The 27732-nt window shown below is 44.6% G+C and overlaps 2 protein-coding genes across 6 annotated transcripts in view; both read left to right on the forward strand.

Annotated features, from left to right (window-relative positions):
- On the forward strand, positions 1–26738 carry LOC310757063 (uncharacterized protein). 5 transcript variants are annotated; one of them, XM_083602194.1, is made up of 6 exons: positions 1–396; positions 18634–19404; positions 20028–20213; positions 20518–20587; positions 22565–22802; positions 23294–26738. In XM_083602194.1, the coding sequence occupies exon 6, from the start codon at positions 23485–23487 to the stop codon at positions 24568–24570; it is 1086 nt and encodes a 361-aa protein (XP_083458320.1). In that variant the 5' UTR covers positions 1–396; positions 18634–19404; positions 20028–20213; positions 20518–20587; positions 22565–22802; positions 23294–23484; the 3' UTR covers positions 24571–26738. The 5 variants fall into 5 exon arrangements, with proteins under 5 accessions (XP_083458320.1, XP_083458321.1, XP_083458318.1 ...); XM_083602195.1 differs by lacking the exons at positions 18634–19404; positions 20028–20213; positions 20518–20587; positions 22565–22802 and adding exons at positions 1857–1915; positions 2462–2546 and having other exon boundaries at positions 1–355; XM_083602192.1 differs by lacking the exons at positions 18634–19404; positions 20028–20213; positions 22565–22802 and adding an exon at positions 4473–4542 and having other exon boundaries at positions 1–355.
- LOC310757138 (uncharacterized protein) overlaps positions 7981–27732 on the forward strand; it is a gene marked incomplete at its 5' end in the record, with an annotated part of 52644 nt that continues 32892 nt past the window's right edge. The window contains one exon of the mRNA XM_083602339.1: positions 7981–9091. Coding sequence (XP_083458465.1) covers positions 7981–8907 — 927 coding nt within the window. The 3' untranslated portion in view covers positions 8908–9091. The remainder of the gene's footprint in view (positions 9092–27732) is intronic.

The following is a 27732-nucleotide window of genomic DNA, read 5'->3' on the forward strand; positions in this document are numbered from 1 at the left end:
TCCGCTGTGGGGAGAGAGGCGACTTGGGGGGAGGAGGGGGCCATTTCCCGACGGAGCCCCAAGAGCAGGAGGCCAAAGGCAGCGCCATCTCTTCCTGTTTCCATCCCAACACAGGCAGGGGCTGCTCTGCGAACGTAGCTCTAGAGGCGCGCGCCTTCGACAAGGAACCCGAAGTGTCTATAGGTCGGAAGTTTCCAGGGGGCCCAAAGGACCCCTGGAAAAGTGGGAGGTTTTCCGAAGGGGAGGAGGGGTGTGGGTTGACTAATTCCCCTCACCCCCCTACTCCGCTTTATATTGCGGGGAAGGAAACCGGAACAGCGAGCCAGGGAGGCGGAGGTCCAGAGAGGACAAAGAGGTAAAGAGGCTGCGTGGGAAAGGGGGCGATTTAGGGGGAAGGTAGAGAGGAAAAGACAGAGACTCCTCCTGCAAACAGAGCCATAGTTATGGGGGTGGGCTAGCCGGGGGTGGTTGGTTTTTGCACCAGGTGACGCCTCCAGCAGGGAGCCATTGAGGATGTCTTTGTGGGGACGCAAATGTCCCCAATCGGGTCTTTGACTCGGGGGAAATCCAGCCTAGTTTCACCCCTGCCCGCAAAAGAGCCCCTCTCCTGGGCCTCATAAGCAGGGGCTCCGATCCCCGCAATCCTGCTGCGAAGGGGGGGCCCAACACCTGCAGGGATTGCGTGGCAGGATCTCCTTTGGAGCCCCCCCACCACCCATGTTTCTTTTTCCTGGGGGTCCAGGAGGTGCTCAAGGGCCCCGATCCATGCAATCCAGCTGCCATCTCCTTTGCAGCGCCCTCCCCTCCACACGCGTCTCTTTTCCCCGGGGGCTCAAGCGATGCTGAACTGCCCCGCACCCCCTGGGCTCTCTTGCCTGAACTGAAACGTGATGCCCACCAAGGGGGTCTCCACGAGGACCCCCCCAAGCAGGGATGGATTTGAACCCAGGGCCCAAACATGACGCCCTCTGCCGTTCCCCCCTGGCAGAAATCCCTCGAAGTACTCCTGCGCCTTGAGGGAGAGACGGAGTCCACGAAAGGGTTAAAGGAAGTGAAATAGGCCTGGATAGAGACCCCCCCCCCCATATCCGTCTTGGGAGGTCCCTCCGGATGGAGAGGTTGGTGCGCCCGGGAGAGATTCGGCGCAGAGGGCGAGGGGTGAGCGATGCCAAGGGAGTTTCTGGGCGCAGGGGAGACTGTGGGACGGAGGGAGGAGGGCAGAGGAAGTTGGGGGGCTGAGGGAGGAATGGCAGCATCCCTGGGAGATAGAAGCCCAGCGGAGCAGAGAGGGAGAGAGGGAGGAAAGGAGAGATGTCTCCATCCTTGGGCGCTGGAGGAGGAATCTCCGGTGGTGGGTCTGCCTTGGCTTCTCCCTTCTGCCCACTCTGCCTGATAAGGGGGGGGGGTCTACTGATTCCCCCACCCTTTCCTCCCTGGAAGCTCAGTCCTCTCCCCACTGGTCCTCGGCTGCATTGTTGTTATTGTTGTTTAGTCGTGTCCACTCTCTTTGCCAGGAGGTGATGGGACCAGTGGCCATGATCTTCGTTTTTTTGATGTTGAGCTTCAAACCATATTTTGCGCTCTCCTCTTTCACCCTCATTCAAACGTTCTTTAATTCCTCCTCACTTTCTGCCATCAAGGTTGTGTCATCTGCATATCTGATGCGGTTGATATTTCTTCGGGCAATCTTAATTCCGGCTAGGGATTCATCCAGCCCAGCCTTTCGCATGATGAATTCTGCATACAAGTTAAATAAGCAGGGAGACAATATACAGCATTGTCGTACTCCTTTCCCAATTTTGAACCAATCAGTTGTTCCATATCCAGTTCTAACTGTAGCTTCTTGTCACACATAGAGATTTCTCAGGAGACAGATGAGGTGAGGATGCTATAGAAAGGTTTTCAGGGTTTATCCGTAAGTATACCCTGAAAGCATTTCTATTACTTTTATTTTTTGTAGGCAATGTCAGAGTCAGTTACAAACGGAGATACAGTCTATCAGCATCCAAAGATCCATAATCCGCCCCAGTCTGGGGCATTTCCATGATAGACAATGCCTGTGGCTGGAGGCTCTACACCCAGGGCTGTGCATTGCCAGTATTACAGGAAAGGGGTGTGAGCTTGCCAAAATTACAGACTGTATGTGAGTGAGAGTTTGTGTGTGGGGTGATAGTTTACAGCAACCGTGTAATTTACTCCATCCGTAACTTTTCATGAGCGGATATTGCGGTAGGAATTCCAAAATAACTACGCAAAATCTACAAAGAGACTCTCAGGATAATGGAGATTGCGAGTATTCCTGCTCCACAGTCCACATCCTCAGCCTGTGGCCCACAAAAGTTGAGACCATCATACTTTTATTAGCCGTTAACGGGACACCAGCTACTTTGTTATAACTTTCTTCAACAAAATACTTTTACAGTGACATAAATGGCACTTTCGTTTTACTCATTGTGCACAGGAGAGACTCTGATCTGCAAGTCTGAGATCAACTCCTCGCTTGAAACAGAAAAATACAGAGATCTTTTTCCTGGACCAATTGAGGCGTATGTCCTTCCTCTTGCCTGGGAGACTGTATCTTTGTAGGTCTCGTTTCAGTTTGTGGGAACATGAGAAAAGTCCTGCTGGATTAGGATCAGGGCTCACCTCGTCCAGCATCCTCTTCTCACAAGGACCAGCCAAGGAGAAACCCCCCAGCAGGGCCAACAGCTGTCTCCCCACTCAGGACTCCCAGCCCCTGGGATTCAGATGAATAATTCCTCTGTAGGTGGAGGGGTAACATGGCCAGAAGGTGGGACAACCGAAGGACTCCTACTGAAATGGTGGGTGGTTCACAAGGCAGTAGCCTCAGGGCTTAAATGGTTTCAGGATTAGGGAATGTGTGCTGTTGGTTGGAGTGTACCTGGAATAATGTGCAGAACCAATTTCTTGACTGTTGGATCCACGCTTGGTGTCATCCGCTAAATCCACCAGAACCTGTCTTCACATACAGAGGAAGGCCCTAGCTCCCTGAGGGTTTGAGACCGATTGACTATCCTCAACAGGTTTAGCCAGCCAGTCAAAACTATTCCCTGGGTTGTGTCCGCTGTTGCATGCTGCCAGCTTCTAGGGCCCACCAGAGAGAGCTGAGTGCAGGGTGGGGACCGAAGGAGCCCTATATGTCCCCCACGAGAGGTACTACCCCTGCCCCAGCACCCAGTGACATAATACTATCAATGTATTTAAGATAGATTAGGAATAAATTTGTGCCTCCAGAAATAACAGTTAACAGCTTCATCCCATGAATGAGGGGTGAGCGGTGCCAAGGGGGTTTCTGGGCGCAGGGGAGACTGTGGGACGGAGGGAGGAGGGCAGAGGATACTGGGGGGCTGAGGGAGGAATGGCAGCATCCCTGGGAGATAGAAGCCCAGCGGAGCAGAGAGGGAGAGAGGGAGGAAAGGAGAGATGTCTCCATCCTTGGGCGCTGGAGGAGGAATCTCCGGTGGTGGGTCTGCCTTGGCTTCTCCCGTCTGCCCAGGAATCTGCCACTCCTTCAAGTCAACCGGAGAGAGAGAGTTGTCCCTGATGGTGGGGTTTTTCCCACTGATTCCCGCACCCTTTCCCCCCATGGAAGCTCCATCCTCTCCCCACTGATCCTCAAAAGCTACTGCATGGCTGGCTTTGGGCTGCATTATACCAAGTCAAACCGTTGGTCCACCTTGGAGAGCAGAAGAGAGAAAAGGATGGAAGGTCCTGAGAGGGAGGAGTGAGGAGGAGGCCTTCTCGAAAGCAGCTCTTTGCTTCTGGAAGCCCCTCCCAGGAAGTAGCCAGAGTCTTTTTCCTCTCTCTCAGGCTCCCATTCTTAAGTGTTTCCTCTGCGTGGTTAATCGATGGTGGTGGTGCTGAGGGAGCCAGGAATATCAGGGTTTATCGGTAAGTATACCCTGAAAGCATTTCTATTACTTTTATTTTTTGTAGGCAATGTCAGAGTGGGTTACAAACGGAGATACAATCTATCAGCATCCAAAGATCCATAATCCGTCCCAGTCTGGGGCATTTCCATGATAGACAATGCCTGTGGCTGGAGGCTCTACACCCACGGATGTGCATCTGCAGGCCTGGAATTGCCAGTATTACAGGAAAGGGTTGGGAACTTGCCAAATTTACAGACTGTATGTGAGTGAGAGTTTGTGTGTGAGGTGATAGTTTACAGCAACCGTGTAAGTTTCTCCATCCGTAACTTTTCATGAACCGATATTGCGGTAGGAATTCCAAAATCTACAAAGAGACTCTCAGGATAATGGAGATTGCGAGTATTCCTGCTCCACAGTCCACATCCTCAGCCTGTGGCCCACACATGCTGAGACCATAATACTTTTATTAGCCCTTAACGGGACATCAGCTACTTTGTTAGACTTTCTTCAACACATGAATATTTTTGAATACTTTTCCAGTGACGTAAATAGCACTTCCGTTTTACTTATTCCGCACAGGAGAGAATCTGATCTGCAAGTCTGAGCTCAACTCCTTCCTTGAAACAGAAAAATACAGAGACTTTCAGAGGTAAGTCCTTCGTTTTACCTGTATCTTTGTAGGTCTCGTTTCAGTTTGTGGGAACATGAGAAAAGTCCTGCTGGATTAGGATCAGGGCTCACCTCGTCCAGCATCCTCTTCTCACAAGGACCAGCCAAGGAGAAACCCCCCAGCAGGGCCAACAGCTGTCTCCCCACTCAGGACTCCCAGCCCCTGGGATTCAGATGAATAATTCCTCCGTAGGGGGGGGGGGGGGACTAATAGCTGGGAACTGAAGGACTGCTACTGAAATGGTGGGTGGTTCTGAGAAGGTGGACACAAGGCAGCAGCCTCAGGACTTAAATGGTGCAGGATTAGGGAATGTGTGCAGTTGGTTGGAGTGTATCAGGAAGATGTTACACATCACGGAGGGAGGAGGAAACAATACAGATATTTAGCTTTTTTAGAAGATGGAGAAAGTGTGTCCCTCCAGATGTTGTTCCAGTAGAACTCCCATCATCCCTGGCCATTGGCCATCCTTGCTTGGGCTGATGGTACTTTGAGTCTAACCACATCTGGAGGGCCAGAGGTGCCCCACATCACCATAGAGGGTTCCTCTAGGAGCTCAGACTCACTTGGGGGTCCAGGTGGGTGTGGATACCAAGGGTTACTGAGACATGTTTTCAGGGATTATGATTGATACCTAGACTCCAAATCCAAGGTGCCCACACTAAATGAAGGTCTGGATGATACCCTCAAACATGTCTGGTTTATATTCCAGAAGACGGCCAACCAGAGGATAGATCTGAAGGTTCTGAACTGAGTTCAGAATCAAGATTCTGAATTACAATTCAGGCTGAGAAATGGAGGCAGGGATCCTAAATGTCATCTAAAGGTGGTTTTCCCCCTCACGCTCTCTTCTGGCGGAAGCATCTCTGACTGCACCTCCTCTCTCTAAAGTCAGATTCTTTCCTTCCACCCCCTTTTGTTGGCATCCATCTGCCTTGAGACACAATGTAGAGTCTCCATGAGGTTGAAGTCAAACAGGGGTGTTAGAAGCGCAGACGTGACCCCCGCAGAATACAAGCCTGGGCAGTGTGTGTGGAGGTCCTGGGCTGCCTACACGACAAGGCCATCGTCTCCAGCAGGGCGGCCCCGTTTAAAAATGCAAAAATCCGGACAGAGTTGTTGAGCTTTTTAAAAATACAAATTCTCCCCAAAAGAAGCAGCTTTTGAGCTTTCCTGATGTTTCCCACCATAGAAATCTTCGGAATGTAATGGAGTCGGGCACGCTTCCCTGTGCTGACTTGAGCCTCACGCTCTCTTCCTGGCTCCAAGCAGAGTATCGCACCAGCGGTTTTGCCTTGTGTGGGTCATAAATCCCAGTCTGTACACAGGCCTCTTGCATAATCTAAGAAGGCTTTATTATGTACAGAAAAAACATCATAAATCACCCTGGAGATCGGGCGGACATTCTCTCCGGCTCAACAGCTAAAAGCGAAAGTAACTCACACGCAAAGAAAGATTCCCGTATGTGAACAAAACCAGGCCCCAGGATGTGAGACGTCACACAGAACTGTTTAACCCTGTAAGTTCTGGTTCTCCTCACAAGAAACGGCAGCCTTGCCATACGTCTGGGTGGACCTTTTGCCGATCTTGTGAAAATCCTCCTCGATTCCCGGGGGGGAACAGACCTATGGCAGCCCTACCTCCTCAACCTTCTTGATATGGTCCAAAGGGAAGCAGAGCAATATTTTTGGCCCCAGGAGTTACCGGAAGGAGGCGTACAAGGACTCCACCCAACATGTTGCAATGTATTTGGACCGATAGAAGCTCCATATAAAGCACTCAGGAGTCCAGCTGTGTTGCAAGGAGGGCTTTATTCCAGCTGCAGTCCTGCAGCATCATAAAGTAACATAAATCAGCCTTCCTACATATGGGGGAGAATCCAGTGTGAAGTCAAGCATACCTCTGTATACTAGCCGGCTATAGACCAATTAGGCAGCGCCCCATCTCTTGGGATGCTGACTCACCACATGAAACTGAGTCAGCATTTCCACTTATCATAGTGTTAACTCCTTGATACCCACAACACTCCAACACAATTGTCTTAAGGACGTCACTCCCGATTCGTGTAGGGTTTACTGCTTAGCCTCTTCTTTTCCTGAAGATATTCATGCAAGGCTGCAGAGGTTTAGGATCAGAGTTTTTCTTCTGCTTCTTGGCCTCCCTTCCTAGGTTGATGAGCCCCTCAGTTCCCTCTACGGCACTTGCATAAATCACCTGCTTGACTGTTGGAGTCGCTATTGGTCTCGTCTGCTTAATGTGCCAGAGCCTGTCATTGCATGCAGTGAAAGTCCCCGCCTCACCAAGGGATTGAGACCCATCAATTATCCTCAACTGGTTTAGTTGGCCTGTCGAAGCTTTTCCTGGGTTGTGTCTGCTGTTGCATGCTGACAGCTTCTAGGACCCACAGGTGAGAGTACAGGTTGGGGATTAATGGTGGACCAATCACCCCAGAAAGAGCCCTATATGTCTCCCACGAGAGGTACTACCCCAGCCCCAACACCCCATGACATAATACTATTAATGTATTTGATGTCTCAGAAATAAATTTGTGTCTCCAGCAATAAAACTAACAGCTTCATCCTATGAATGAATCAGTGCTAAATATCCAAGGCTGAAGTTTCCATTAAGTGCAGTTATATATTGATGTTTAATATCGAGCTTCTTCAGTGTGACACAGATTCCGCCTTGAAATAGAGGAGGTACGTCCAGGAGTGATGCAAATGGAGAAAGGACAGTGAGAGAGGCCTGGGCAGAGAATTTACACTAGGATAGTCCAGTGTCAGAAAATGGGAACGAGGTCAGGTGGCACATCATAATTATAAATATTAATTGGAATGAGTGGTAATTGAACTTGATGTGTGTCATATTCCTTTGTTCTCTCCCTTGAAACAACAACAGGATTTTGTCTCCCTGCACTCTGAAGCAGACGATGGAGAAATCGGGCAATAATTCTGGGGGGCCATCTGTAAATTCAAAAGGAATAACGAAGAAACCATTTGAATGTATAGAGTGTGGAAAGAGCTTCTCTCATAGTGGGAAACTTCGACGACATCATCGAACTCACACAGGGGAGAAACCATTTGAATGTATAGAGTGTGGAAAGAGCTTCAGTCAAAGGGGACACTTAAGACAACATCAACGAACTCACACAGGGGAAAAACCATTTGAATGTATAGAGTGTGGAAAGAGCTTCAGTCTAAGGGGAAACCTTAGAATACATCAGCGAACTCACACAGGGGAGAAACCATTCAGATGTATAGAGTGTGGAAAGAGCTTCTCTAATAGTTGGAAACTTCGACGGCATCATCTAACTCACACAGCGGAGAAACCATTCAGATGCATGGAGTGTGGAAAGAGCTTCAGTGATAGTGGACACTATAAACTACATCAACGAACTCACACAGGGGAAAAACCATTTAAATGATAGAGTGTGGAAAGAGCTTCAGTCAAAGTGGACACTATAGACTACATCAACAAACTCACACAGTGGAGAAACCATTTAAGTGTATAGAGTGTGGAAAGAGCTTCAGTCAAAGTGAGAAACTTCAAAAACATCATCAAACTCACACAGGGGAGAAACCGTTTAAATGTATGCAGTGTGGTAAAAGTTTCAATAAAAGTGGACACTATAAAATACATCAGCGAACTCATACAGGGGAAAAACCATTTGAATGTATAGAGTGTGGAAAGAGCTTCAGTCAAAGTGGACACTATAGAGTACATCAACAAACTCACACAGGGGAAAAACCATTTAAATGCATAGAGTGTGGAAAGAGCTTCAGTCAAAGTGGACACTATAGACTACATCAACAAACTCACACAATGGAGAAACCATTTGAATGTATAGCGTGTGGAAAGAGCTTCAGTCAAAGTGAGAAACTTCAACAACATCATCAAACTCACACAGGGGAGAAACCGTTTAAATGTATGCAGTGTGGTAAAAGTTTCAATAAAAGGGGACACTATAAAGTACATCAGCGAACTCATACAGGGGAAAAACCATTTGAATGTATAGAGTGTGGAAAGAGCTTCGCTGATAGTGGGAAACTTCGACTACATCATCAAACTCACACAGGGGAAAAACCATTTAAATGTATAGAGTGTGGAAAGAGCTTCAATCTAAGTGAAACCCTTAGAAAACATCAGCGAACTCACACAGGGGAGAAACCATTTAAATGTATAGAGTGTGGGAAGAGCTTCAGTCAAAGGGGAAACTTAAGACAACATCAACGAACTCACACAGGGGAAAAACCATTTGAATGTATAGAGTGTGGAAAGAGCTTCAGTCATAGTGGACACTGTAAACGACATCAACGAACACACGGGAAAAACCATTTGACTGCATAGAGTGTGGAAAGAGCTTCAGTTGAAGTGAAAACCTTAGAACACATCATCAAACTCACACGGGGAGAAACCATTTAAATGTACAGAGTGTGGAAAGAGCTTCAGTCGAAGTGGGCACTATAAAATTCATCTACAAATTCACATGGATGAAACGCTTTAAATGTAAGGAGTACGGAAAGTAATGCGGGTAACATCTTAAAATAGTAGAATACAAGATGCAGTGTAATGTTAGGGAGGGGGTGTCATCTGGAGAGCTGGGGTGAATAATGGTGGGCTGAGAGTCACATGGTTTTTGGTCTTTGGTGGAGAGATTGGAAATGTTCATGTGGAGGTGGAGAAGGACAGTTTGATAGACTTTCTTACACAGGAATTTGCTGATTTTTGGGACTTGCAATTGGATCAAGATGATTTTAAAATTGTGAGTGCCTTTAGACTCGGAAGAGGAGGGAGGAAAGAGAAGAATAGAATAAGAGACTGTTTGATTACCCTCCGATCTAAAGAAGAGAGAGACAAAATTTTGGGCTGGCACTATCAGAACCCTCTGGTAATACTACAGTCAAGAGTGGAGATCTTTAAGGACATTCCGAAATATCTTTTGGATCTTAGGTTGGACTACAGTGACCTGGCTGGCTTATTGAGAAAGAACAAAATCAACTTCAGGTGGGAATTCCCCCAAGGCCTATCCTTCAATTTCAGAGGAAAGAAGATAAAGATAAAATCAGTGGAAGATAAAGCTAAATTTTTGGACAAGCACGGAGACGATTTACAGAAGGAGCTGGGACAAAAGCCAGGAGTATCGGACAGAAGACCACTTGATAGAGGACTAAAACAAAAAGCGCTGGAAAGAGGATCACCAATACTGGATGTAGCAAACCTATCCTATGGACTGGACAATTTAGTGAAACCAACAGAAGAAGAGCAACTACAGGGTGCACTTGGAGGAAAATCAAAGTAACCACATCATGGCACTGCAAATATTAAGCTGGAACATTAATGGTTGTAACTATCCCGAGAAAAGACGCAGAGTCTTTCATTTATTGAAAAAGGAACAATTGGACTTGATTTGCCTACAAGAAACACATGTGACTAGGCTACATAGGAAAATTCTGAGTAATAAAAGATTGGGACAAGAATTTATTTCATCAGACAACGTTAAAAAAAGAGGAGTAGTAATCTATGCAAAGGAGAGCCTATCACCAAAATTTATATTTGAAGACGATCAAGGAAGTCTTGTGGCAATTGAAATTCAATCACAAGGAGAGAAATTTCTAATTGTAGGCATTTATGCACCAAATGAGGGAAAATCGGAATTCTTTAAGAAGCTGCATGAGACTCTGTTGGACTATATGGATTACAATATAATTTTGATGGGGGACATGAATGGAGTGGTTTCTACAAATATGAATAAGGCACAGAGACAGGTAGTCACCAAGGATGGAAGATTACCAAAAACTTTATTTGACATGACTGACAATTTGGACTTAATTGACACTTGGAGATTGAAGAACCCTCTGGGAAGAGAGGGAACTTTCTTCTCTGAGGCTAAAATGACATGGACAAGAATTGACCAAATCTGGGCAACTAGAGGGCTGGCTCCAAAGATCAGAAAAGTGGAAATTTGCCCTAAAACTTGTTCCGACCATAATGCTGTGAAGATGGAAAGGAAACTAATACCAATTGGTTCCTTTAGATGGAGGATGAATGACACTTTGTTTAGAAATGAAGAAGTGACCAAGAAGGCCCAAAAAATCTTGAGAGACTATTTTGAGATAAATATGAACACTACGGTTGAAAAAAAGAGTAATTTGGGACGCAAGCAAAGCGGTTATGACAGGTTTCTTGATACAACAGAATGCAATCATGAAGAGACTCCAAAATGAGAAAAAAGATAAAATTCTGGAGAAAATAAAGGAAGGAGAAAAGAAATTGAGAGTGAAACCAAAGTCGCAGGAGATCCTGAAAGAGATAAAGCTATACCAAGTACAATATACAAAATTGATGAATCAGGAAATAGAATGGAAAATTAAACAGATGAGACAAAAGACGTTTGAATCAGCAAATAAATGCGGGAAACTGCTGGCTTGTCAAATGAAAAAAAGACAAAAACTCAATACTATTACAAACTTGGAAGTGGAAGGAAAGAATATACAGAATCCAGTGGAGATAAGAAAGTGCTTCCAGAGGTATTTTAAACAACTATATACACAGGAGACGCAGAAAGAAATAGACATTGACTGCTTTTTGAAAATAAATGGATTACAAAAAATCTCTCAAGAAAACAAGTTAATGTTGAACTACAAAATAACGGATCAGGAGGTAGAAGGGGCCATTCAGAACATGCAATTAGGTAAATCACCAGGACCGGATGGTTTGACTTCAAGATATTATAGATCCATGAAAGAATGGCTAGTACAACCTTTAAAGGAAGTCTGTAATGAAATATTGGAAGGGAAAAGGGCACCAGAGTCGTGGAAGGAAGCCTATATTACACTTATACCGAAAATAGAATCTGAAAAGACACAGCTTAAGAACTACTGCCCCATATCTTTGCTCAATGTGGATTATAAAATTTTTGCAGATATTTTGGCTAAAAGATTAAAAAAGGTGTTAGCAGAAGAAATTCATAAAGATCAAGCGGGCTTTCTCCCGGGCAGACATTTGTCTGACAATACAAGGCACATAATTAATATTTTAAGAGAAATTACAAGTGAATATCAACACTAAAGCAGTTCTTATATTTGTGGACGCGGAGAAAGCCTTTGACAACATTTCTTGGAGCTTCATGAAGAAAAATCTACAAGGGATGGGGGTTGGTCAAGGGTTTGAAAATGGTATAGGTGCAATTTATTCAGAACAAAAGGCTAAGTTAATTGTGAACAATGTAGTGACAGAAGAATTTAAGATAGAGAAAGGAACATGACAAGGTTGCCCAATCTCTCCATTGCTTTTCATATCGGTCCTGGAGGTCCTTTTAAATATGATTAGAAGGGACCAATTGGTTAAAGGTATACAAGTCGGAGCTAAACAGTACAAGTTGAAAGCATTTGCTGATGATTTGGTATTGACATTACAGGAGCCAGAGTCTAGTACTAAAAGAGTACTGGAAGTAATTCAAGAATTTGGCCAGGTAGCAGGTTTTAAGCTGAACAAAATGAAAACTAAGGTGCTAGAGAAAAACCTAACAGGAATTGAGAGAGAGAGAGGTTCCAGAAAGAGACAGGATTAACATTGGTTAAGAAAGTGAAATAGTTAGGGGTTAATATGACAGCTAAAAATGTGAATTTAAGGATAACTATGAAAAATGTTGGACGGAAGTGAAAAAGGATTTAGAAATATGGTCAAATTGAAGTTATCAATGCTGGGCCGAATTGCTGCCATAAAAATGAATGTATTGCCTAGAATGCTGTTTTTGTTTCAAGCATTGCAAATTATTGATAAAATGGATTGTTTCAAGAAGTGGCAGAGAGATATTTCTAGATTTGTCTGGCAGGGCAAGAAACCTCAAATAAAATTTAAGATATTAACAGATGCTAAAGAAAGAGGTGGATTTGCCCTGCCAGACTTTAAACTTTATTATGAATCAGCTGCTTTTTGCTGACTGGGAGAATGGTTGCTTCTTGAAAACACTGACGTGCTGGACTTAGAAGGTTTCAATAATGTATTTGGATGGCATGCATATTTGTGGTATGATAAGGTCAAAGCACATAAAGCATTTAAAAATCATATTGTCAGGAAAGCTTTGTTTAATGTTTGGACAAGATATAAGGATTTGCTTGAAAATAAAACTCCAAGGTGGCTGTCTCCAATGGAAGCGAAGGCTCAGAAAAAACTCAATATGGAGGCCAAATGGCCGAAATATTGGGAAATATTGGAACAAGAGGGAGATAGATTGAAACTACAGAGTTTTGAAAAACTAAAAAACAAAGTGTGTGATTGGCTCCATTATTATCAAATAATGGAGGCATATAATCTGGATAAAAAAATTGGTTTTCAGGTGGAAAAATCAAAATTGGAAACACAGCTGTTAGACCCCAAAAGTAAGAATTTGTCAAGAATGTATAACTTGCTGTTGAAATGGAACACCCAGGATGAGACGGTGAAATCAGCTATGATTAAACGGGCACAGGATGTTGGACATAATATTATGATGGCTGACTGGGAACAGTTATGTACCACAGGTATCAAATTCACGGCATGTAATGCCTTAAGAGAGAATATAATGAAAATGATCTATAGGTGGTACATGACACCAGTCAAGCTTGCAAAAATTTACCACTTGCCTGATAATAAATGTTGGAAATGTAAAGAGACTGAAGGTACATTCTTTCACCTTTGGTGGACATGCCCAAGGATCAAGACCTTCTGGGAAATGATCTATAATGAAATAAAAAAGGTATTTAAATATACTTTTCTGAAGAAACCAGAGGCCTTCCTCCTGGGCATGGTCGGCTAATTGGTGCCAAAGAAGGACAGAACTTTCTTTATGTATGCCACAACAGCAGCAAGAATACTCATCGCAAAGTATTGGAAGACACAAGATCTACCCACTCGGGAAGAATGGCAGATGAAGGTGATGGACCTCATGGAAATGGCGGAAATGACTGGCAGAATCTGAGACCAGGGAGAAGAGTTGGTGGAAGAAGATTGGAAGAAATTTAAAGTTTATTTACAGAAATATAGTAAAATTAAGGAATGTTAGAAGGAGGCTTGAATGAAGTTATGTGACTTTAGCAGAATATTATAAAGGAGTTAAGTAAAAATAGATTGTTGAAGGAAAGAAGGAAAGGTAAAGTTATATTATGTTAAGATAAATTAATGAAAAAAAAATATGGGAAAGATGGAAAGGATTTGCTGAAATAGCTAATTGAAGTAGAATACAAAAAAGGGAGGTGTGAGGAGGTCAAAGAAACAAGTAAATGAAAGTTAAGTTACGGAAGGTTCGTTGTATTTTGTGTGTGTGTGTGTATTTTTTGTCTAATTGTTTTTATTTTTTCTGTTTTTCTGTTGTTGTTGTTGTCTCTTTTCTCTATTGTATTGTTTAAAACTTTAATAAATATTATTTTAAAAAAAGAGGAAATGTTCATGTTTGAATTTGGTATGTGAGAGTTGTGAAAAGTGGAGTGTGAGACTTTTTGTGTTGCTTTGGATGTACAGTTGTTTAATATACGAAGAGTCGCATCAGTACCATTGTTATAATTGCAATAAAGGAACAATTAAGACACAGAAATCTGAAAGCATCTTCCTACATGCAGATGGTAGTCTTGAAACCCTTGTATATAGTTTATATTGTACGAATTAAATGTGTTACTGCACTTCCTCATTTTTGGCTACGTCAAGGGTGAAGTGTTGAAATAAAACATTATCTCTGGTGGCATCATATAGCTTGTAGCTGGGACCCAGATATGAAGCCTGCTTGCACCCGTGACTGGAACAAAGTGGTAGTCTAAATGTGGTTTGCCTTTTTAGCTTTATAAGATATGAAACTCGATTATGCTTGCAATTGGAACCCATAGTGGTTAACACACAAAACTAGGACAGCTCTGGGTGTGCTGCTTTTGTCAATAGGTAAATTCTGGGGGTGGGGCTTGGACCAAATAAGGGCAATACGGGATGGGCATCGGGTATAATTGGGCGGTCTGATAGGCTGTAACCTCTGCGCCGCCCTCCAGCCAATTGGAGGACAGAAGAGGGACATTTGCCCCCGGGGGGAGGATAAATGCTTGTGTTGTTCTGACCTGGGTGTGCCTGAATAGCTCCCCCATGCTTGCAAAGATGCTGTTCTTTAAATAAAGTTTACTACTTCACCAATGGGCTCAGAATTTATATGAAAGGCTCCTAGGGCTTTCAGCTTTAGGAGCCAGTGTTTTATTCCTCACACAGAGCAGAGAGTGGGCACCGCCTGAGCCTCTGGCAGCAATGTGCCCGGCGGGGGGACAGGTGTGTGTTAAATGCTTCACTGTAAGCTCCTAGCCAATTATCCCCCAAATAACAGACACAGGGGAGAAACCATATGGATGATGATTATGTGGAAACATGTTCAGGCAGGTCCCAAACTTGGAATGCTAAGGGACAACTGTGAGAATGTTAAGGATAGTAGGAATGGATATGTTGAATAATTGATATTCTTCCTTCACTCACGCTGGTGAGTGATGTAGCAGAGCAGTTTCCCCTCAATATAGCAGGAAGATAGTTTGCAGATTCATTTGAATCTCTTTAGTTAAGTCATCCAATCTGGCTTGCCCAGGTGGATTATTCCTCGTGTCCCCTTTTATCCCTCTTAAAAGACAAAAAGAGTTTTTCCTTAAAAAGTAACAAAAAATTTACTCACATTTCAGTTCACAGTTTGATCCCTGAAAGGCCGGCTTTACTTTAGCATTAACATTAAGCATTAACATTAAGCATTGTTAGGTGTCATCTTCGTTCTGGAGCTGACAGAGGCTGGGAATCTAAAGCAAGCAAAGGGAGATAAGGACACTGGAATGGGAGAGGGAGGAGGGGCAGCCGAGTGGCATAGTTTCAGAGAACAGAGAGCAAGCAGCAGATACCAATCTTAGCTCAGAGACAGAAGGAGAGAGGCCAGGAATGTTGTTGTTGTTTAGTCGTTTAGTCGTGTCCGACTCTTCGTGACCCCCTGGACCAAAGCACGCCAGGCACTTCTGTCTTCCACTGCCTCCCGCACTTTTGTCAAACTCATGCTGGTAGCTTCGAGAACACTATCCAACCATCTCGTCTTCTGTTGTCCCCTTCTCCTTGTGCCCTCCATCTTTCCCAACATCAGGGTCTTTTCCAGGGAGTCTTCTCTTCTCATGAGGTGGCCATAATATTGGCGCCTCAGTTTCACATTCTGTCCTTCCAGTGAGCACTCAGGGCTGATTTCCTTAAGAATGGATAGGTTTGATCTTCTTGCAGTCCATATGACTCGCAAGAGTCTCCTCCAGCACCATAATTCAAAAGCATCAATTCTTGGGCAATCAGCCTTCTTTATGGTCCAGCTCTCACTTCCATACATCACTACTGGGAAAACCATAGCTTTTACTATACGGACCTTTGTTGGCAAGGTGATGCCTTTACTTTTTAAGATGCTGTCCAGGTTTAAAACAAACAAACAAACAAATTTCTTTCCAGTAGCACCTTAAAGACCAACTAAGTTAGTTCTTGGTATGAGCTTTCGTGTGCATGCACACTTCTTCAGATACACTGAAGAAGTATCTGAAGAAGTGTGCATGCACACGAAAGCTCATACCAAGAACTAACTTAGTTGGTCTTTAAGGTGCTACTGGAAAGAAATTTGTTTGTTTGTTTGTTTGTTTTGAGTATGGCAGACCAACACGGCTACCTTTCTGTCCAGGTTTGTCATTGCTTTTCTCCCAAGAAGCAGGCATCTTTTAATTTTGTGGCTGCTGTCACCATCTGCAGTGATTATGGAGCCCAAGAAAGTAAAATCTCTCACTGCCTCCATTTCTTCCCCTTCTATTTGCCAGGAGGTGATGGGACCAGTGGCCATGATCTTCGTTTTTTTGATGTTGAGCTTCAGACCATATTTTGCGCTCTCCTCTTTCACCCTCAATAAAAAGTTCTGCTGGATTTCTCAGAGGCCTTTAATACCATTGACCACAACAACCTCCTGGAACGTGTAGAGGAACTGGGAGCTGGCGGCAGTGTTATGCAGTGGGTCCACTCCTTTCTCCTGGGTCGTATCCAGAAGGTGGTGTTGGGGGATGAGTGTTGGACCCCTGGGCTCTCACTTGTGGGGTGTGACAGGGTTCCATCCTCTTCCACATGCTGCTGGGAGAGATCTTCAAGGGGGTGGGATGGGTGTTCATCAATATGTGGATGATACCCAGTTCTACCTCTCTTTCAAATCGGAACCAGTGAAGGTGGTGAAAGTCCTGTGTGAGTGTCTGCAGGCAGTTGCAGGATATATAGCGGCTAACGGATTGAGGTTGAATCCTGAGAAGACAGATGTACTGTTTTGGGGGACGGGCAGGCAAGATTGGAGAATTCCTGGTCCTGAAAGGGGTTACTGTGCCCCTGAAGGACTAGGTGTGCAGCCTGGGAGTCATTTTGGACTCACAGCTGTGAATGGAGGCACAGGTCAATTCTGTGTCCAGGGCAGTGTCTACCAGCTGCCTCTGGTATGCAGGCTAAGACCCTACCTGCCTGCAGACTGTCTCACCAGAGTGGTGCATGCTCTGGTTATCTCCCGCTTGGACTACTGCAATGCGCTCTCCGTGGGGCTACCTTTGAAGGTGACCTGGAAACGACAACTAATCCAGAATGCGGCAGCTAGACAGGTGACTGGGAGCGGCCAAGACCACATAACAACACCAGTCTTGAAAGACCTACACTGGCTCCCAGTATGTTTTCGAGCACAATTCAAAGTGTTGGTGCTGACCTTTAAACCCTAAATGGCCTCAGCCCAGTAGACCTGAAGGAGCATCTCCACCCCCATCGTTTTGCCCGGACAATGAGGTCCAGCTCCGAGGGCCTTCTGGCGATTCTCTCACTGCGAGAAGAGAAGTTAAAGGGAGCCAGGCAGAGGGCCGTCTCAGTAGTGGCGCCCGCTCTGTGGAAAGCCCTCCCATCATATATCAAAGAAATAAACAACTATCTGACGTTTAGAAGACATCTGAAGGCAGCTCTGTTTAAGGAAGGTTTTAATGATTGATGTTTTCATGTATTTTTAATATTCTGTTGGAAGCCATCCAGAATGGCTGGGGTTAATAATAATAATAATAATAATAATAATAATAATATTGAACTAATTCTTCAATCGTGCTTCTGGGGAGTCTTCCTGCAAGCAGACCACTGTGTACACAAGGGTTTCACAAACCTGGGTTTCCATCTGTTTTTGGAAGACAACTGCTAAAGAGATAGGAAAAACAATCATTGGAAAACATATATATATATTATATATAATAATATATATTTATGAAGACAACCCAGTTTGGGGAAGGTTTTTATGTTGATGTTTCATCGTGTAAATAAATAATAATAGTCACACATACGTATATACATATATTATTTAAACTATACAAATAATTGTAATAAATCAGTATGGCCCCTGCGTCTTATTACCGCCTCCTTATTACCTAGCCCAGTCTTAAGCAGACATGGATTATGCCTTTCTTCTTCTTCTGGCCTTTTTGAGGAGCCAGGAAGAGTCTCCGTAAGACCCTCAACTTAACTCTATTAAAATGATACAATAACAAAAGTAAATAAGGAAAAATAAGTGTGCAGCTGCCACCCTGCTGTGGAGGGAAACATAAACCCATCAGCTCATACACAAACAGCAAGCCACCCGCTCCCGCCCCCATTTCCACTCTCCGCTGTGGGGAGAGAGGCGACTTGGGGGGAGGAGGGGGCCATTTCCCGACGGAGCCCCAAGAGCAGGAGGCCAAAGGCAGCGCCATCTCTTCCTGTTTCCATCCCAACACAGGCAGGGGCTGCTCTGCGAACGTAGCTCTAGAGGCGCGCGCCTTCGACAAGGAACCCGAAGTGTCTATCGGTCGGAAGTTTCCAGGGGGCCCAAAGTGAAAAGTGGGAGGTTTTCCGAAGGGGAGGAGGGGTGTGGGTTGACTAATTCCCCTCACCCCCCTACTCCGCTTTATTTTGCGGGGAAGGAAACCGGAACAGCGAGGAAGGGAGGCGGAGGTCCAGAGAGGAGAAAGAGGTAAAGAGGGGAAGAGGCTGCGTGGGGAAAGGGGGCGGTTTAGGGGGAAGGTAAAGAGGAAAAGACAGAGACCCCTCCTGCAAACAGAGCCGTAGTTATGGGGGTGGGCTAGCCGGGGGTGGTTGGTTTTTCGCACCAGGTGACGCCTCCAGCAGGGCGCCGTTGAGGATGTCTTTGTGGGGACGCAAATGTCCCCAATCGGGTCTTTGACTCGGGAGAAATCCAGCCTAGTTTCACCCCTGCCCGCAAAAGAGCCCCTCTCCTGGGCCTCATAAGCAGGGGCTCCGATCCCCGCAATCCTGCTGCGAAGGGGGGGCCCAACACCTGCAGGGATTGCGTGGCAGGATCTCCTTTGGAGCCCCCCCACCACCCATGTTTCTTTTTCCTGGGGGTCCAGGAGGTGCTCAAGGGCCCCGATCCATGCAATCCAGCTGCCATCTCCTTTGCAGCGCCCTCCCCTCCACACGCGTCTCTTTTCCCCGGGGGCTCAAGCGACGCTGAATTGCCCTGCACCCCCTGGGCACTCTTGCCTGAACTGAAACGTGATGCCCACCAAGGGGATCTCCACGAGGACCTCCTATCCCCAAGCAGGGATGGATTTGAACCCAGGACCCAAACATGACGCCCTCTGCCGTTCCCCCCTGGCAGGAATCCCTCGAAGTACTCCTGCGCCTTGAGGGAGAGACGGAGTCCACGAAAGGGTTAAAGGAAGTGAAACAGGCCTGGCTAGAGACCCCCCCCTCTCCCGCCTCCCTGCCCATCTTCGGAGGCTCCTCCGGATGGAGAGGTTGGTGCGCCCGGGAGAGAGTCGGCGCAGAGGGCGAGGGGTGAGCGGTGCCAAGGGGGTTTCTGGGCGCAGGGGAGACTGTGGGACGGAGGGAGGAGGGCAGAGGAAGTTGGGGGGGCTGAGGGAGGAATGGCAGCATCCCTGGGGGGTAGAAGGCCAGCCGAGCAGAGAGGGAGAGAGAGAGACTCTTCCTTTTGGAGAGATGTCTCCATCCTTGGGCGCTGGAGGAGGAATCTCCGGTGGTGGGTCTGCCTTGGCTTCTCCCTCCTGCCCAGGAATCTGCCGCTCTTTCCCTTCTGATCCTCGAAAGCTACTGCATGGCTGGCTTTGGGCTGCATTATACCAAGTCAAACCGTTGGTCCACCTTGGAGAGCAGAAGAGAGAAAAGGATGGAAGGTCCTGAGAGGGAGGAGTGAGGAGGAGGCCTTCTCGAAAGCAGCTCTTTGCTTCTGGAAGCCCCTCCCAGGAAGTAGCCAGAGTCTTTTTCCTCTCTCTCAGGCTCCCATTCTTAAGTGTTTCCTCTGCGTGGTTAATCGATGGTGGTGGTGCTGAGGGAGCCAGGAATATGGGGGAAGGATGCTACAAAAAGGTTTTCAGGGTTTATCGGTAAGTATACCCTGAAAGCATTTCTATTACTTTTATTTTTTGTAGGCAATGTCAGAGTCAGTTACTAACGGAGATACAATCTATCAGCATACAAAGATCCATAATCCGTCCCAGTCTGGGGCATTTCCATGATAGACAATGCCTGTGGCTGGAGGCTCTACACCCACGGATGTGCATCTGCAGGCCTGGAATTGCCAGTATTACAGGAAAGGGTTGGGAACTTGCCAAATTTACAGACTGTATGTGAGTGAGAGTTTGTGTGTGAGGTGATAGTTTACAGCAACCGTGTAAGTTTCTCCATCCGTAACTTTTCATGAACCGATATTGCGGTAGGAATTCCAAAATCTACAAAGAGACTCTCAGGATAATGGAGATTGCGAGTATTCCTGCTCCACAGTCCACACCCTCAGCCTGCAGCCCACAAATGCCTTTTATTAGCCCTTAATGGGACATCAGCTACTTTGTTAGACTTTCTTCAACACATGAATATTTTTGAATACTTTTCCAGTGACGTAAATAGCACTTCCATTTTACTCATTCCACACAGGAGAGAATCTGATCTGCAAGTCTGAGCTCAACTCCTTCCTTGAAACAGAAAAATACAGAGACTTTCAGAGGTAAGTCCTTCCTTTTACCTGTATCTTTGTAGGTCTCGTTTCAGTTTGTGGGAACATGAGAAAAGTCCTGCTGGATTAGGATCAGGGCCCACCTCGTCCATCATCCTCTTCTCACAAGGACCAGCCAAGGAGAAACCCCCCAGCAGGGCCAACAGCTGTCTCCCCACTCAGGACTCCCAGCCCCTGGGATTCAGATGAATAATTCCTCCGTGGGGGGGGGAGGGGGACTAATAGCTGGGAACTGAAGGACTGCTACTGAAATGGTGGGTGGTTCTGAGAAGGTGGACACAAGGCAGCAGCCTCAGGAAGTAAATGGTGCAGGATTAGGGAATGTGTGTAGTTGCTTGGAATGTATCAGAAGATGTTACACATCACGGAGGAAGGAGGAAACAATACAGAAATTTAGCGTTTTCAGAGGAGGAGGAAGATGGAGAAAGTGTGTCCCTCCAGGTGTTGTTCCAGTAGAACTCCCATCATCCCTGGTCGTTGGCCACCCTTGCTTGGGCTGATGGTGCTTTGAGTCCAACCACATCTGGAGTGCCAGAGGTGCCCCACATCACCATAGAACCCTGTAAGTTCTGGTTCTCCTCACAAGAAACGGCAGCCTTGCCAGACGTCTGGGTGGACCTTTTGCCGATCTTGTGAAAATCCTCCTCGATTCCCGGGGGGAACAGACCTATGGCAGCCCTACCTCCTCAACCTTCTTGATATGGTCCAAAGGGAAGCAGAGCAATATTTTTGGCCCCAGCTTGGCCCCAGGAGTTACCAGAAGGAGGCGTACAAGGACTCCACCCAACATGTTGCAATGTATTTGGACCGATAGAAGCTCCATATAAAGCACTCAGGAGTCCAGCTGTGTTGCAAGGAGGGCTTTATTCCAGCTGCAGCCCTGCAGCATCATAAAGTACCACAAATCAGCCTTCCTACATACAGGGGAGAAGCCAGTGTGGAGAATCATAGAATCATAGAGTTGGAAGAGACCACAAGGGCCATCGAGTCCAACCCCCTGCCAAGCAGGAAACACCATCAGAGCACTCCTGACATATGGTTGTCAAGCCTCTGCTTAAAGACCTCCAAAGGAGGAGACTCCACCACACTCCTTGGCAGCAAATTCCACTGTCAAACAGCTCTTACTGTCAGGAAGTTCTTCCTAATGTTTAGGTGGAATCTTCTTTCTTGTAGTTTGGATCCATTGCTCCGTGTCCGCTTCTCTGGAGCAGCAGAAAACAACCTTTCTCCCTCCTCTATGTGACATCCTTTTATATATTTGAACATGGCTATCATATCACCCCTTAACCTCCTCTTCTCCAGGCTAAACATGCCCAGCTCCCTTAGCCGTTCCTCATAAGGCATCGTTTCCAGGCCTTTGACCATGTTGGTTGCCCTCCTCTGGACACGTTCCAGTTTGTCAGTGTCCTTCTTGAACTGTGGCGCCCAGAACTGGACACAGTACTCCAGGTGAGGTCTGACCAGAGCAAAATACAGTGGCACTATTACTTCCCTTGATCTAGATGCTATACTCCTATTGATGCAGCCCAGAATTGCATTGGCTTTTTTAGCTGCCACTTCACACTGTTGGCTCATGTCAAGTTTGTGGTCAACCAAGACTCCTAGATCCTTTTCACATGTACTGCTCTCAAGCCAGGTGTCACCCATCTTGTATTTGTGCCTCTCATTTTTTTTGCCCAAGTGCATAGTCAAGCATACCTCTGTATACTAGCTGGCTATAGACCAATTAGGCAGCGTACCATCTCTTGGGATGCTGACTCAACCACATGAAACTGAGTCAGCATTTCCACTTAGCATAGTGTTAACTCCTTGATACCCACAACACTGCAACACAATCATCTTAATGACTCCACTCCCGATACGTGTAGGGTTTACTGCTTAGCTTCTTCTTTTCCTGAAGATATTCATGCAAGGCAGCAGAGGTTTAGGATCAGAGTTTTTCTTCTGCTTCTTGACCTCCCTTCCCAGGTTGATGAGCCCCTCAGTTCCCTCTACGCCACTTGCATAAACCACCTGCTTGACTGTTGGAGTCACTATTGGTCTCGTCTGCTCAATGTGCCAGAGCCTGTCATCGCATGCAGTGAAAGTCCCCGACTCACCAAGGGATTGAGACCCATCAATTATCCTCAACTGGTTTAGTTGGCCTGTCGAAGCTTTTCCTGGGTTGTGTCTGCTGTTGCATGCTGACAGCTTCTAGGACCCACAGGTGAGAGTACAGGTTGGGGATTAATGGTGGACCAATCGCCCCAGAAGGAGCCCTATATGTCTCCCACGAGAGGTACTACCCCAGCCCCAACACCCCATGACATAATACTATTAATGTATTTGATAGATCAGAAATAAATTTGTGTTTCCAGCAATAAAACTAACAGCTTCATCCTATGAATGAATCAGTGCTAAATATGGAAGGCTGAAGTTTCCATTAAGTGCAGTTATATATTGATGTTTAATATCGAGCTTCTTCAGTGTGACACAGATTCCGCCTTGAAATAGAGGAGGTACGTCCAGGAGTGATGCAAATGGAGAAAGGACAGTGAGAGAGGCCTGGGCAGAGAATTTACACTAGGATAGTCCTGTGTGAGAAAACGGGCACGAGATCTGGTGGCACATCATAATTATAAATACTAATTGGGATGACTGCCAATTGAACTTGATGTGTGTAATATTCCTTTGTTCTCTCCCTTGAAACACCAACAGGATTTTGTCTCCCTGCACTCTGAAGCAGATGATGGAGAAGACAGGCAAGAGTTCTGGGGGGGCCATCTGTAAATTCAAAAGGAATAACGAAGAAACCATTTGAATGTATAGAGTGTGGAAAGAGCTTCAGTCGAAGTCAAACCCTTGGAATACATCATCAAACTCACACAGGGGAGAAACCATTCAGATGCATGGAGTGTGGAAAGAGCTTCAGTGATAGTGGGAAACTTCGACTACATCATCAAACTCACACAGGGGAGAAACCATTTAAATGTATAGAGTGTGGAAAGAGCTTCTCTAATAGTGGGAAACTTCGACGACATCATCTAACTCACACAGGGGAGAAACCATTTGAATGTATAGAGTGTGGAAAGAGCTTCAGTCAAAGGGGAAACCTTAGAATACATCAGCGAACTCACACAGGTGAGAAACCATTCAGATGCATGGAGTGTGGAAAGAGCTTCAGTGATAGTTGGAAACTTCGACTACATCATCGAACTCACACAGGGGAGAAACCATTTAAATGTATAGAGTGTGGAAAGAGCTTCTCTAATAGTGGGAAACTTCGACGACATCATCTAACTCACACAGGGGAGAAACCATTTAAATGTATAGAGTGTGGAAAGAGCTTCAGTCAAAGTGGACACTATAGACTACATCAACGAATTCACACAGGGGAAAAACCATTTAAATGTATAGAGTGTGGAAAGAGCTTCAGTCAAAGTGGACACTATAGACTACATCAACGAACTCACACAGTGGAGAAAGCATTTAAATGTATAGAGTGTGGAAAGAGCTTCAGTCAAAGTGAGAAACTTCAACAACATCATCGAACTCATACAGGGGAGAAACCATTTAAATGTATAGAGTGTGGGAAAAGTTTCAATAAAAGTGGACACTATAGAGAACATCAGCGAACTCACACAGGGGAAAAACCATTCAAATGTATAGAGTGTGGAAAGAGCTTCAGTAGAAGTGGACACTATAGACAACATCAACGAACTCACACAGGGGAAAAACCATTTAAATGTATAGAGTGTGGAAAGAGCTTCAGTCAAAGTGAAACCCTTAGAAAACATCAGCGAACTCACACAGGGGAGAAACCATTTAATTGTATGCAGTGTGGGAAAACCTTCAGTCAAAGGGAACACTTAAGAGAACATCAACGAACTCACACAGGGGAACAACCATTTGAATGTATAGAGTGTGGAAAGAGCTTCAGTCAAAGTGGACACTGTAAACGACAGCAACGAACACACATGGGAAAAACCATTTGAATGTATAGAGTGTGGAAGGAGCTTCAGTTGAAGTGAAAACTCTTTGCTATTTGTTGTTTAGTAGCGCTGCAGAGAGCTTGCTGGGGAGACCATGCATTAAAAAGGGACTCAAAAATAACTTAAACAAGGTTTTAATAACAAAAACAAAAACTCCTTGTACACTAAATACATCAACAACAAACCAGACCCAACCACCAACCCATCCCCCAGGGTAATGAGGGAGCTAGTTGCTGCTCATTATATACTATGCCCAAATGCTGACACAGCTTGATTAACACATCTCAGCAGCACCTGCTATGTTTCACAGCTGTAAGACTGGGTCTCGTTATTTGCCCTGGCCCTGGCCCTTAAAGACATACACAACTTGTGAAACAATAATGAACCTTCACATTTTAAAGTGACCATTCAACATTTCTCCTGCGGTTCATTATTGTGGAACAAAAACATAAAGCATATTTTGTACATGTCTTTCATGTGTAACCTTTGGAAGAGCTTTAGTAAAAATGTCTGCAATTTGATTGTCACCTGGAACATACTGAAATACAATCATTTCATCAGCAATTAGTTTCTTTACAAACTGTAAACGTAACCTTAAGACTCTAGTGTGCTGCGTATTGGTCTCTGAAAACAGGATAGCGAGTCCACTCTGGGAATCAAGGTAAACTTTTACTGGTAGTGTTACTTGCATCTGTAGGTCAGCAAATACTTGCAGATACCATTCTATATCACGAGTGGCTTGAACGCATGCACATAATTCATTCTCTGTTGTGGAGAGACAAATAATGGTTTGTGTCTGGGACCTCCATTCAAATGGACAACCATTATAACAAAACACCATACCAGACACACCCCTGCAATTATTTTGTGCCACTGCATGAGATGCATCGCAGAAAATTTCAAAACCTTTGTCAATACTTGTAAACTGCAACCTATAATGTTTGGTATGTTTAAGGTACATTACCACTCTCTTAAGAGCAGAGAAACATTCCGTTGTGGGCTTTTCCACAAATTTTGCCAGAAAGTGAAAATCATAAGTTATATCTGGTCTTGAGATTCTTTGAATGAAATTTAGCTTGCCTATAGCTGAACAATACAAAGTTTTGTTAGGAAATGACTTATCTTCACCTGTAAAGGTGAAACCACACACCATACGTGTTTCCTTCCCATTTGCATTTTCTACACATAGCATTTCAACAAGATCATCAATTTTTGCAGTTTGATGAACCAAGAAAGATCCATTTTTGCCCTTCTCAATTTGCATGGATAAGTAATTTTTAGCTATGCCTAATTCCACCACTTGAGCCAGACATCCTGGAGACCCTGAGCCAGACATCCTGTAGAGTGAAGTCAAATGGGCCTTAGAAAGCACTGCAAATAACAAGGCCAGTGGAAGTGATGCTATTCCAGCTGAACTATTTAAAATTTTAAAAGATGATGCTGTTAAGGTGCTACACAAAATATGCCAGCAAGTTTGGAAAACTCAGCAGTGGCCAGAGGATCGGAGAAGATCAGTCTACATCCCAATCCCAAAGAATGCTCCAACTACCGCACAATTGCACTCATTTCACATGCGAGCAAGGTTATGCTTAAAATTCTACAATGCAGGCTTAAGCAGTATGTGGACCGAGAACTCCCAGAAGTGCAAGCTGGATTTAGAAGAGGCAGAGGAACCAGAAACCAAATTGCAAACATGCGCTGGATTATGGAGAAAGCTAGAGAGTTCCAGAAAGACATCTAATTCTGCTTCATTGAATATGCAAAAGCTTTTGTTTTTTTTATTTCTTTTTATTGAATTTCACTTAAATAACCAAAAGAAAAAACAAAACAACAGTTACAGAAAAAAGAAAGGAAAAAAAAGAAAAAATATCCATACATAACACAAAAATAGCATCAATTTCCGTTACAGTTCCTTGTCTTACTCCTTGAATCTTTATATCTTTAGATATTTAGATCTTTCCTCTACACACGTATTGACCTCCTTCCCTCCCGATTTTGGGCTTCTTGATAAAAATTCTTTCTTTTTTCTGCAGCTAAGAGTTGTTAATGGTTTGCGCATCATAAGATTTATATCAGACCTGCTGTAGTTTTTAAGTTTCTATAGTTTCCTTCAATATATACCATAAATTTATTCCAATCGCTAATAAACTTTGTATTTCTTTGGTTTCTAATTTTTTGCGTCATTTTTGCTAATTCAACATATTCAAATAATTTTGTTTGCCAATCTCTGACCGTTGGGGTATTTGAACTTTTCCAATTTTGTGCAATTAATATTCTAGCCGCTACTGTCGAATATTGGAATAGTGTTTTCTCTTCTTTTTTAATTTCATCCCCAATTATTCCTAATAGGAAGGCCTCTGGTCTTTTAGGGAAAGTGTATTTAAATATTTTTTTTAACTCGTTATAAATCAGGTCCCAAAATTTCTTCATTTCCTCGCAAGTCCACCACATATGGTAGAAATTGCCTTCTTTAATTTTACACTTCCAGCAGGCCTTATTTCCTGTTTTGTACATTTTTCCTAATTTTGCTGGTGTGATGTACCACCTATACATCTTTTTTTCTAAATTTTCTCTAAGCGTGATGAATGCCGTGAATTTCATTCCATAACTCCATAATTTCGACCACTTTTCATATTCTATATTGTATCCCAAATCCATTGCCCATTTTGTCATAACCTCCTTTATTTCTTCATCTTTAGTGTCCCATTCCAATAATATATCATACATTTTGGATAATAACTTGGTTTTGCCTTCAATTATTTCTATCTGAAATTTAGATTTTTTCTCACTTATCCCTACTTTTTTGTCTTCCATCCATATTGCGTTTATTTGATGATACTGCAGCCAGCCTGTTAATTTGTCTTTCAGCTCTTCATATGTTCTCAATTTCCAGCCACTTTCTGATCTTATCAGTAGGTCTTCGTAGGTCAATCTTTCTCCTTCCATATTTGCTTTTTTGGTTGTTAAAATGTCAATTGGTGATAACCACCAGGGCGTCTTCCATTCTAAAAGTTTTTTATTTTTCTCCCAAACTTCATATAGTGGTCCTCTAATAATATGACTTGAAAACCCTTTATGTACCTTTTCTTTATTTAGCCACAAGTAGGCGTGCCAACCGAACCTATTGTTGAAATCTTCTAGGTCTAACAGGTCGGTGTTTTCCAA

The sequence above is a fragment of the Podarcis filfolensis genome (assembly GCF_964270895.1).
Source record: "Podarcis filfolensis genome assembly, chromosome: 2".
NCBI classification, from domain to species: Eukaryota; Metazoa; Chordata; class Lepidosauria; order Squamata; family Lacertidae; genus Podarcis; species Podarcis filfolensis.

What these genes read in the sequence shown, in the direction of transcription:
- LOC310757063 (XM_083602194.1), top strand. Translation starts at nt 23,485, where the DNA reads ATGGAGTGTGGAAAGAGCTTCAGTGATAGTGGGAAACTTCGACTACAT.